General features: G+C 29.9%; 1 protein-coding gene across 1 annotated transcript; it reads right to left on the bottom strand.

Annotated features, from left to right (window-relative positions):
- Positions 1–290: 290 nt before the first annotated feature.
- On the bottom strand, positions 291–2,421 carry LOC107015440 (U-box domain-containing protein 38-like). Its single transcript, XM_015215705.2, has one exon. The coding sequence runs from the start codon at positions 2,228–2,230 to the stop codon at positions 614–616; it is 1,617 nt and encodes a 538-aa protein (XP_015071191.1). The 5' UTR covers positions 2,231–2,421; the 3' UTR covers positions 291–613.
- Between the last annotated feature and the right edge of the window lie 11,099 nt (positions 2,422–13,520).

Genomic DNA, 13,520 nt, shown 5'->3' with positions numbered 1-13,520 from the left:
ATTCTGTTTTATACTTTAAGGTGAGGACTCCAAAAACAGATCTAATCATCCAAATCAACACACTTTTTTCTATTTGGATTATAGGGACAATTACGTCCACAGAACACTAGATTAAGTGGTAGGGCAAATTTATGTCCCACTAAAAAAATAATCCAACCTAGTTGAAGCTATAATTAAAAATCATAATAATTGAAGTTATAATTAAATAGTACCAAAAAAGTTTCATTATAATCCATACAGCTTGGTTTGGCAGAAAAGTAGAGTCAACTTGGTCATTCTTTATCACATTGTCAGACACAAACGCCTCTTGATTTCTCCTAACATGGCAACTTGCCAACAAAAGTATAAAACTATATACTAATAAAACAAACCTTCAAACTGCATTTTCAGTCCTAATTATATACACAATTGTACTCCAAATTACATTCTTAAATCACTAACAACAACACCTAGAACAAAGAAAAGAAGGTTAGGACCCAAATTAAGCAAAATCAAACGCTAAATAAACAAGTTAACTATAATCATGAACATGATAAACAGTCCCAGAACCCCAAATAATTATAATTACACTTTTTACTAATCAACCCAAAATTCAGAGGTGAATTCGACTCAATCATCCTTCCAGTATTCCTTCCCAGTTTACTTCATCTTCTTCATCCTCATACTCCTCCTTAACCCTTGTTTGCATAGCGATCAACATCTTCTTTGCCTTCTCCCTCGCCCGTTCGCTTCCTCGCTCCATCACCACTTGCAATACTTCACCCGCCTTCGCCTCTTTCGCCATACTCTTGAACCTTAAACTCCCCTGACTCAGTGAGTACAAAGCCCCCACGCAATTCTCCCGAGTCCACTCATCCAATTTATTCGAATTTCTCAGTATCCCCAACAGTACATCCACTGCATTGGCGTCCAGTAATGCTGATTTACCCTCTTCACTCACTGCTAAATTGCATATCACCAGCATTACTTTACCCGCCATATCGCTGGCTTTCAGCAATCCCAGGAGTGTATTTGCAGCTCCGAGTTTGATGAGCTTAACTCGGTTACTCTGCACTAAGGTCAAATGATAAAGGGCTAATGCGGAGTCGTGACGAGTCCGCTCCGTCCCCGACCTCAGAGCATGTAAAAGCGGCTGCAATGCGCCCAACACTCCAATTGCTGTCTTGTTGTCATCTTCCAGAGCTAAGCTGAATATAGCACCGGCTGCGTGCTCTTTGGTCTCCTCGGAGCCGCTTTTGAGAAGATCAATTAGCATAGAGGTCATTCCGGCTCGAACAATTTTCACTTTGTTGATATCTGCCAACGAGAGGTTGACCAATGCCGCCACGGCGTTTGGCTGAACTCCGGCGTATCTCGAGAGCAGTAACGGCTTGAGAGCCGATAAAATCCGCGGCGTGCACAGTGAAACCCTAGCTTCCTCATCCGTTCTGGTACTTTTTCTCAGTGAAATTACAGCTTGTTCCTGTTCATAAACGTCCGATTTCTTAAATTGAACAACGTAATAATCATCTTCCGATGACGTGGAAGCAGACGACGGGACTTCACCGGAGACTATCTCCGACGAAGTCGATTGCGACGACGAAGAAGAGTAGCTGGAGAGACGAGTCTTAAATGGGAGTAGCGGCGAGTTGTTAGCGATAACAGATTCTTCAGAGCTCGAAGAAGAGTAGAAATGACTATCCCTCGATTTCATTTCCGATGCGTCGTGAGAGAGAAGCATAGGTGAATTCTCCGTTCCCCCCTTGAACAAATCCCTCTCTGACACCCGTATACTAGAATCTTCTCTCCGTATTGTAGAATCTTCTCTAGAGATCGAAGAAGAAGAAGTCGAAGCCATCGAAGCCATCGAAGCCCGAACAACAGACTCAACAGCGTAATAATCCGGCTGCTGCGGCTTCTCCGCCCCTGACTTTTCACACCAGGTAAGAATTGTCGTCCTCAAAGCTAAATTCGGTATCACGTTAGTGAAATCCGGGTTTAAACCGTTTGGAAGTTGGGGTATAAACCCCAAATCCTTACAAACTTGAACAGAAGTCCGCTCAAAACTCTGGCCAGTAGACACCACAACTGGATCAAACATCAAACATCCATAAATGGGGCAGATTAGTTCTTTTGGAGGATCCCTTTTATCAAATTTAGAAGATGACCTGTAAACAAAGATATTCCAGACGGATTTGCTTCTGCCATGTCTACCTGTATCCCCATTAGCTTTTCTGAAAGGGGAATACATGGTGGCGAAGCGAAAACACAGATAAGATTTGCTGTAAAATCGATTTTATTCAGGTAAGGATGACGATGATGAAAGAAAAGAGAAAAAGTCGGAGATTCATATTTTTGAAAGAGATTCACAGAGTCAGATTTCAGTAGGACAGAGGATAAACAAACTGAGTCTTGGTATTCTATGGTTTTAGTTTTAAGGGCTTTCTTCTTTAGTTATTTACTTAAGTTACCACTTAAGATTTGGTCTAACATTGACAGCTCACTTGTGCCATTTCAGTCCTTTTACCACCCATCTTTTTGTTTTGGTAGCTTTCCACCACTACTACTTCTCTTTGAATCATTCTTAATGCTTCTAGATCACAAGTTAAATTCTATATAATTAATTAATGATTATATAAGAAATAAAAATATTTTACATGTTGTTAAATTAAATGATATCCAATATTATTCACATTTTAATATGAAATAAATATCTTCTTGTAGTAAAATGGATTTGAGGAATTAAATAAAATATAATACATAAACATGTTATTGAATTTGATTTCAGCTAATATCTATAAACTTCAATTTAAATATGCACAAATAAATACTTAAATTTATATAAAATTAAATATAAGTAAACACATATATTCGACACAGTATTTTATGTGTATCATATCATATAAAATACATGTATTTACTTTGTTAATTTTCTATAGATTTAATTTTATTTATGAAAAATTAAAAATTAAAAAATATATTTATTATTATGCCAAAAAATAATGAAGTCAAAAGAATAGATAGTTTAAGATTGCATATTTAGAAAAGTTGAAGGGCTAAGTGGGAAGTTTTATCCTGTGATCCAATAATTGGTTTCCCGCTGCTGATGGACGTATGCTTTTCCTTTTTCCCTCTAAATGGATCAACCATATCGCATATCCTTAATTTAAACTTTCTATGGTACTTATCCACTATATAATAACTATATTTCATAATAATAAATAATTTTTTATATTATATGTATGTTAGAATAAAATTTTACTATAATTATTAAGAAAATTCAAATAAAGGATACAACAGAAATAAACTCAAAGCAATTTCATAAATAAAATTTGCGGGGAAGGAATGTATGTAGATGTGAGGAAAAAATCAGAAAAGAGTTCATAGAAAAGTTTAAATGTATTTTGAAGTAATTAAATTGATATATTTAGAGCATGTTTAGAGTGCTAATGATTTCAAAGTACGGGTTAATACATTATTAAAATGACGATATATATTGTGTCAGTCATCAGATTGAATGATACAACTTTTAAGAAGTGTGTTAGCTCTTAGAATCTGTTTGAATTGGATTAAAAGTCGGTCAAATCTATTTTTAAGTCAGTTTTTGACTTTTAAGAAGTTTTTGACAAATATAAAAAATAACTTAAAATAAAAAAAATGACTTAAAATAAGTTATGTACAAAGTAAAAAATGACTTAAAATAAGTTAGAAACCAAAAGTAGATCTCCCGTACTTTTTATTTTTGACTTAAAACTACTTTTATTAATCAATCCAAACGGCCTCTTACTCTCAGAGGTCAAAGGGAGCTAAATTCACTACAATAAAAACAACTTTTAGCGGCGATAAATATTGATATTAATAAAGGGTGTTAAAGTTTTTACCGGCATTAGTTAAGTGTCATTAGAACCAATATCGCTAAAGACTTTAGGAATATATACTAATTGCCGCTAAAAATATATAATTAATGACAATTAACTCAGTTACCGCTAATAATATTTGTTTAAGAAGTGACTATTATTCTGGGATAATAATTATTGTTTGTTTGGATTATAATATAGGTAATCTTGTTCTTATAACTTATTATTAGAATTATATTATAATGTAACAGTCTGACTAATTTCTTGTTTTTTTAGTCGAAGTTAGGTGTCTGGACTCACAAGTCCTTGTAGTTGTATTCATGTGCTACTCCATGCCCCTACAGGCTATAAGAGATTTACAAACAATTTGGACCTTTTTTAACATGCTATCTCCAATTGGTGGGCTTTGTTGGTTAAAAGTTACTGGGCAAGTGCACATATAGCCCATTTTGAATGGTGCTTAACAAAAATGTAGAAATAGGGTGGTCAAACTTTTTGACCTACTTTCTTTATGGACAAATTTTGATTTTTTTGACCTTCCCATGAAAAAAGAGGAGTCAAATGATCAAGACTAGTCATTTCTAAGGTCATTGGACTTAAATTTATATTATCATGTTGAAATTTATATTTTGCTCTTCTTTTACCTTCGTCACACTATCCAGTAATATCATCTCATCTCCCTTTTATGTTCTTGTATCTTATCTCCTTTCAACTATCTTCTTTTTTTAATTATCCTAAGATTGCTCCATTAGAATTGTTCACGATTCAATTCAGTAAGTATAATATATGTTAGTGATGTGTAAAATAAGTTTATCAGCCCATTCATTCAACATCATTTTGACTTCATCTTTTTAATTAAAAAAAGTAAGCCAATTTAATCATCAAGACTTTCTCATGAGTTTTGCTCCGGTTTCCGCTTTGGAAGTGTGTATAGTTTGCAAATCTTCGTCTCTATTTGAAGAAAAAAAAAATATCTTCAATTCTATTTTAGTTGAAATCAAATTTTAGATGGGATGGTTGGTCAAGTGAGATTCATGTCTAGAGGAGATTAAAAAATACTAATTTATATTGTTACATCGGATTCTTTTCATTATAAATTAGGTGAGTGATTTTGTAAAATAAAAGTCTTAAGTTGAATGACTTTATTGATACAACGTTAAATTGAATGATTTTGAACTGCTTTTTTCAAAGAAATTATCTTCTAAACCTGGTTGTCAGAACTTATAATAGTTTCACCCCCACTAACGGGAAGAAAGAATATTTTCCGTTTTGTTGAGGCGTGATGAGAGAGGGCGACTACCTATTGTTGAACTTGGCAGCTCGACATTTTTGTAAGCATCGACCCCGACTCAATAGGCAATTCAAAGAGAAGAGTCCAGGGAGCGTTGCTTCTTTCTTTGACTTGGTTTGCCCACTTCAAAAAGGTTTCCAGAAAGCAAGGAAAAGGAATGAATGCTACGAATGCTCATTTTTTCCTATTTCATTTTGTTTGAGAATCTATGATCGAAATTTATTTCGTTTTGAATCCCAAAAAAATCCCACATATGTACGAATCAATTAAACAAGTCAAACCAAGGCCTTCCTTCTAGAGATTTTATCCGTAAGTCTTGTTTTTTTACTGCAGGAAGGTGAACTTTGTAAAAGAGCTTATTTGGTTGGGAAGAATATATAAAACTTCTGACTCCAAGCATACCCAACTCGATATTTTCAGTTATTGATGTCACATTATTTCTCAGAGTTGAGTGACCTTTTGAGATATTTACGCCTTAAACATACAATAATATTGCAAAAAAAATAAAAATATACATATATATATAAAGAGATGGACCTACGATCGAATTCAAGTACAATAATAATACTGTAATATATGTCACTACAACTCTGACCTATTTTCAAATTCAAACCACAATAATATGTTCGAATTCATGCATTTAAGCTAGTATAAATTGTATAAACAGCTAGGGATACCGATGGTGTAACGGTTTTGATGTTAGGGGTATATATATATATATATATATATATATATATATATATAAACATATGAACATTAAACAGTTATAATAATATATAATATAGAAAGAACTTGTGTTGGCAGGGATATAAGTATATTTGTATAAAAAACAAGATTGGAATCTGCAAAAGAAAAATATGCTTCATCTCTCGTGGTTCAACGAACATGTTTGCCACAAAAATAATCCACTGTAAAGGTAGAAGAAAGTGGAATAAAAGATGGCTGCCTAAAGTAGACCTAACTTTATCACGGTCAAAACACAGGTTTTTTTTTTCACCACCCACAAGTCTTATTCTATTGTCTTATCGAGAAGGGAAATTAATTAGAGAACACGTAACTATCTACTAATCTTCTATCTTAATCCTTGACTTCTATGAAATCTTATGTGATCATGTTCAGTGGATGTGCCAATTCCTGTCTAATCACTTCTCAATCTGCATTACTTCTTCGGCCTACTTCTACTTGTTATAAAAATAATCACGATAGCAAACCTCTTTATTAAGATACTTTTATACATTTACTCTTTACATGTACGAATTATCTCAATCTGACCTTTCTCATTTTGTACGTTGTACATTACTAGGGCCACTCTCATTGTATTCATGCCCTTCCCTAGTCATTAATTATTGTTCATCCCCAGCTTTTTGTGGTGAAATTTATGTCTTTACCCTTTAATATTTTAATGAACTATTTTGTGCACCTTGAGAAGAAAAAAAAACCTTCACTTAAATTCATTTTAGATTTTGTTTAGAATTTTCATATTTGAAAATTGAGTGAACGCTTTGATACAATTCAAACTAGCAAAGTAACAAGAGTAGTGTAAGTATTTTCCCTAATACACTTTGAATAATTTCTTGGGTAAAAATGAAAAAAATGTACGTTATACTTGTGGAAATGCTTAATCTGTCACAAGTCACAGAGCTGAGGCAATTAAATTGATAAATAAATCCATTGATTCTCTTATTTCTGTTATTACGAAGTTCAATGATTCCTTTCTTATTTATTATTCGAAATGCTAAAATCTTTATCAAAACCCAATAAAGTTAGTATTAGAGCATATTCATATACAGTCCAGAAACAGCCTTTTTCTGTGTTGCCTATCATATATTATACATAAAATAATAAAATAATTACTAGTATTATCTTTTCAAAAATTGAAATAGCTTTTTGATATATATCCAGTCATGTTCAACACCCAATTATGTTGTTAATTTTTTCTTTAAAAAAATAAAGAAAAAACTCGTGTGGTTGTACCTTGTGCTACTTGGCTTGTGCAGCAGTCAAATAAGTAATGTATTGGGCTAAATGACGTGTCAAGAAGGATAAAAAGAACAGATACATCCGATATAATCATATAAATAAAAAATATTAATTGACATTACTAACGATATTTTTACATGAATAATAATTATTAGTTGAATTTTTTTTAGATTTGAGTGGAGATTTTTTATTGGTTAATGTGTTATCTTCACAACGTATAGGCTATAAATAGTTTATGAGAAATCTAACACAAACAATACATAAATAGCAATATACTTAAATTCGTTAGTCTTAATTAAAATTTTTCCAAGTCTTTACTTTATATAGCATTTACTTATTATAATGATTCCGGATCTAAAGCCAAGATCAGTCGAACATAAATTAGCACATATGATTCTCTTTACTTGCTCAAAAAATTTCGTCTTACATCTTTTCGCGATCATATTTAGCTGCTATTTAATAAAATTAAATCAAAATACGTGTTTTTGATCTCATTACAAATTCAACTGTACTATATATAGTGGAAATATTTGCATGAGTAGTTGTCTGATTCCCCTGTGAAAAAAATGTGTCCTTGTGCTGCAATTTCTAAGGAATAATTGCATAGAGATGTTACATCTCTTGATGGTATAGTGTCTGGCTAGGGTCAAAATATGCATGTGCACTCTGATTATTTTCTATTTTTGAGAAAGAGGGACCTCCACCATTTGGGTTTTGTTTTTATGTTTTTTGCTAAAGTTGGATTTATTTGCATCAACTAAATCTACTCACACCATATTTAATTTCTAAATTTTGAGTTTGAAATTTCTAACTAATTAAGACTACAAAATTTTAACCATTTCTTTTTAATAATATAATGCTCAATGCATGGTGAGAGCTTGTAAATGAATGATATCTATACACACTTTGGTTAAAATAACATTACTATCTTGATTTTTCATTTATTCTTAATGAGATTTTCTTAGGGTAAAATGTCTGATATCTGAATTTTGATCGAAATTACGGTAATAATTTCAAGCTTTTGGAAGGACCTATTACCCTTGCACTATTTAATATTGTATTTTAAAGATACAAGTGTTTAGCTGATCAAGTTACTATTATAATGATGCACTATTTATGATGTTCACGTGTGCATCTATATATCTTTAAAATACACTACTTAAATAATGCAGGAGGTAATAAGTCCCTGCCCAAAATTTCATATTGTTACAGAAATTTCCATCAAAGTTCGAATATATTTCGAACTATTTCTTTTATGACCACACAAATACTATGGCTTATTATTAAAACCACAACAACATCATAGAAGTGAAATCCCATAAAATAGAGTATATACATACCTTACTATTGTTATGTATATATTTTCACGACTACCCCAAATATTAAGAACTTAAATTATATATGTCATATAAATTGAAGCGGAAGGAGGCCGTAGCTAGGTTTGAAAGAGAAGGAGTATATATTATTAATAATACATTGGAATTCTCTTCATCATGCTTAGAAAGGCAGGCAACAACATAAAGAGCAATCATAATGTCTTATTATTCCAGCTTGCTCTCTCTTCTGACTCTTCCCCACCATCATTGCTACTCTTTCTTTATCATTCACCAACCTCATCACCATGATCATTTCATATCATCAACAACATTACAAGACCAAGACCAAGACCAAGACGAAGACGAAGACGAAGATGAAGATGAAGATGTAGTTGAAGTTGACAATGAACAAGAGTACTACTACTTTCCTAGTTGGAAAACCCTAATCAAGTACTCTTAAATCTTCTCCAAAATAGATCTTCCTATTTATGGGGAATCAAGCATCATGGTCCGATTGATAACATATGTGTGTTCCTTCAACTCTTTAATTTTAATTAAGCAATTTATTAGTATTCCTTTTTTTTGTTTTGTTTCCAAAAATTTTCTTCCTTTTCTTTTGTTATTCTTATTAATTTTGGATTATTGTTAGATTGAGAGCAAAAACATAATTCATCATGAGTATCTTGTTATTTCATTAAACCTAGTAATTAATGAAAATCTTATTTTACTTATACTTACCATCTGAGCAACCTACGGATCTAGTTGCCATGTTACTTATTAGGGTTTTAGTAACATGTAAAAATTAAAGTCCCTTTCTTGTATTCGTATCGATCTGTTTGAGATTTGAGAAACTATGATATTAGTAATTAAAATTAAATATATTACATGTTTTCATATGGTAAAACAAGAAAACGTATTGTTTTGTACTTTATATTTGGCACCGTTAGCATGGCTTTTATATGTAAACTGTTAATTTCACTGTGTCTATATTCTCTCATCCCTTCAAAAAAAAAATGAGTTTTCCTTTTCATGGACAGAGATTGTAGAGAATATTTGTTTCTTTTATCTGAATATTCAGTACTATACTACTATAACTTTCTATTCTTATTCTTCTCTTTTTTCCTAGGCCAGGGTGCAAAAGAGTTTTTTTTTTTTGTAACTTTAAATATGTCATAGTTTAATTTTTCTGAGACTACATAAACTAGTGTTTGATCTAAATTTTTTAAAAATTTATCGTCAAAATATGTGTTTGATCATAGATTTTGACAATCTAATCTTCAAATTTTTGATAGAGATTTCACTTTCGACTTAATTCTTTTTATTTATTTTTTCAAATAAAATACTTGTTCATTCAAACAACTTCAAGTTTCAAATATCGCAATTTTAAAGACTTAAATTTCAAATTTCAACTTCAAAATCTATAATCAAATGAAGATCAAGACTTATGGAATTTTATTTGTAATTTTTGGACTTAGAAAATGTGATATTTTAAAATTAAATTGCGAAGGTATATGGTTGAATATTAGTTAAATTGTGTTTGAACATGCATTTAACTTTTTTTTTTAGAAAAAAAATTGTGAATGCAAAAGATCTCTTGAAAAACTGATCTATCTTTGAAAAAAAAAAACAAATCAAACCAATGTATATCAAACATTGCTTTGAAACTTTTTTTTATTATATTCTTCAGAAACAGCAAGGAATAAGCAGCTCCAAAATATGATCTTCTAATTTTGAGAATCAAACAATTAATTTTTTGTTGATTATTGATTTTTTTTTTATTTTTGCTTTTCAAGTTCCTGATGTGCATCCCTGTCCGATCATTTTCTTTTGATTATCTTAATGGTGGGAAAGCGCCAATAGGGACCTTGATTTGTAGTAATTAACTGGTTTTCGGTCTCATTTTATTTAAAATAATCGATAAGATTTATACAACTTTTATTTACTTTGAATTATTAATTACTCTCTCTGTTCCATTTTATGTGGCATTTTCATTTTTCGTTTTTCGGGAGTCAAACAGTTTAACTTTGATTGGAAATTTTCCTACGCAATTTTTAAAATTTTTGAAATGAAATTTAAATATTTGTAAACTACATAAAGAGTACTATAAATCACAATAATTATTATAATTCAAAATGTTCAAAGGTTGTATGAAAAAATTATGGTAAAAAATAAACTTGTTTGAATCTCAAAATGCGAAAAGTGTCACATAAAATGGGAAGGAAGAAATATATGACTTGTGATATTTGTTATGTAATTTCTACATATATAAATTTTATTTCAATTTAACGATTTTATGTCTAAATTTAGTATAATATTAAAAGATTAACTCTAAAAATGCTTACTTAAAAAAAAAAAATCTGAGGAGAGTATAACATGTATTTGAGTCACGAGAACGAAACTAATGAAACTTGTGTCACGTGATATGGAATAGGAAGTGTAGTTTAAAATTGGTAGTGCATTTGACATTTAATAGTGATAGAATTCAAATTTTTATTAAGAGGTTCGAAAATATATAAAAATATATATCAAGAAATTATAAAAATTTACATTTTGTAAATGTGTATTTTATAAAACCTGATTTCGCCTCTAAATAGAAGTAATTATTCTCCACCAACATTCCCTTCACAAATTTCTAGATGAGGGCCATCAAAACATAAGTCGATCTTGAAACTGTAACTAAAAATGATAACTAGCGAAGTCTCTATTTTAGAATTTCTACTGTTTTACTAATATTTTGCACTCCATAATTTCAACTATTCAAAAGTTGAAACAATGTAATAAAGAAGTAAATCTTATCCTAATTCAAATTCAAAATTTTGTCTTTTGTACGTTTGTTTGATAAAATATCTTGAATATAAATAATATAATATTAAAGCTTAATATCGAGCAAATTAAAAATATAAATAAATACGTCGATCTCTCATGCCATAATAATTAAGAAATGAACTTTTGATTTGGTTCACCTCGAATGAACTTCAAATATATTTAAGAGAACTCAGACTTTTGATCTTTTTGATACGATCATGCATTTTTCCTAATCAAGCGCATTGCTAATTTTAGCTCATTTTTTTAATTAATCGTTGTAGTGTCTAACCAAAGTTAACTTTAAGATGCAATATTGCTGAGTTGATTATCCACAAGGTCACTCAATTAATTGAAATTGTGAAAAAAATAATGTTTTTGTTTATTCTTTCTATAACAATAAACAATTAAACCCGATTATCAAGTACTACGAATATTTTAATAATCATACCTATATATATATATATATTTTAACTGACACAACTTAATCTTTAAATTAAAAGAACAAGGGAGGCCTAACTCTTTTTTGTTATGAATACATGACCAATCATTGAGTTTTAATTTCTTGTGTGCGCTCAAAAACATATTAATTTTGAAAAGTTACGAGTATAGTATTTATATTTATACAAGTGGTAGACGATTGTATGTTATGGCGCCATACATTGTTGAAACAATGTCGATTAGTGATTTGATGCTTTACAAATTGTTGTTCAAAAAGGTTGGAGAAGATCCCATATGTTTTCGATTGTGCAATTTTTTCGTGAAGACATTGATTATCAACATTGAGATAGATTGAGGAATGCAAGTTACTGATTTTTCTTTAATTAGATCTAGTAAGAGGAGTCGTAATTATCTGTTACTCTCTCCGTTTACTTTTACTTGTTCATTTTGAACTTTATATGTTCTTAAAAGCAATAATTAATACAAATACTTTTACCATAATTCCCATGCTAATCTATATATATATATAAATGAGGATCATAGAGGAGGTGATGTGGCACCTCTCTATGACCTCCATTCATTTTTCTTATTTTTCTTCTTTTACTTGACATTTTTTCTTTTTTTTTTCAATTGTTTTTTCTTATAAACTTATACCTCTTTAATTATATAAATTCTATTCTTAAATTAGTATTAATTATATTCATATCCCTCAAACCTTTCATATTCATAACCTCTTAAACCTTTCATATTCATAACTTCTAATTATTTAATGTGAAAGGTTATATTAACACTATAAAATCACACTAAAATTGTGTGTTATTTTGTAATCATCTTTGGGTAGAGAATTAGTGGAAGAAATGTTACAATATTTGTAAGCTTTGAGGTGCATTATTTTTTCAAATATTATTTCATATATTACTTTTAATTAGCAAGTAAGGCTAATATGTCATCATATTTTTATTTCTTCTAGATAAATTATTTTGTTTTGTTATCTTTGAGATTTATTTTATGACTATAATGTATTTGTTATTATTTTTCTTGACTCTTGTATATAGGATGAATATGATAACATCAAGCATGAAGATTAGTGGATTTTGAGTTATATATATCGATTATTTGTCCAAAATGATTATGTAGGAGAATTTATGATTAAATGTAATTTTCCTTATTCTTTATGAGATATAATATTTTATTTTGTTAACTTTGAGATTCATTTTAGGACTAATAATTTATTTGTTATTATTTTTCTTGACTCTTGTATATAGAATGAAATGAAAACATTTAGAGATGGAGATTAATGGATTTTGAGATATATAGTGATTATTCTTTATTTTTTTAGGTCCTTAAGAAATAATGTTTCTATTATATTATTTCCTTTTGAATTATTTATGTTTTGTCAAAAATGATTATATGTGTTTAAATAATTTTCTCCTTATTCTTTATCCTTTTCTTCTTTTGGTAGATAATTTTTTAACTTTTAATCAGATTTGCCGATTATAGAAGATATATCTATAATGAAAATGGTTAGACATTCTTGCATAATTTGAGTTTACAAGGAAAAATAATTTGATATGTCTAATCTAATTACAACTCTTTCTTTGTTGAATCATACATTTGATATTATTTGTTTATGTTCATGAAGATAGAAATCCTGAGTTTTTTTTAAAAAAACATCTAAGTTATTCTCCTTAGACCTCTATATGATTCTTAGATAATTTAACTATATATAATGATAACACCTTCAAAAATAATTATTTGTTTAGGTAAATTCATCTCTCACTTTTTTATTGATAATATTGGTTTATTGTGTTTGTGGCTTATAATATTTTAAAACATAGAAGTAGAAATCGATAT

The sequence above is a fragment of the Solanum pennellii genome, chromosome 3, assembly GCF_001406875.1.
Source record: "Solanum pennellii chromosome 3, SPENNV200".
Lineage (NCBI taxonomy): Eukaryota > Viridiplantae > Streptophyta > Magnoliopsida > Solanales > Solanaceae > Solanum > Solanum pennellii.
The sequence above is the reverse complement of the archived record's forward strand: the minus strand, read 5'-3'. Positions and strand labels throughout refer to the sequence as shown.

Coding starts and splice junctions, on each gene's coding strand:
- LOC107015440 (XM_015215705.2), bottom strand. CDS start 2,230: ATGTATTCCCCTTTCAGAAAAGCTAATGGGGATACAGGTAGACATGGC.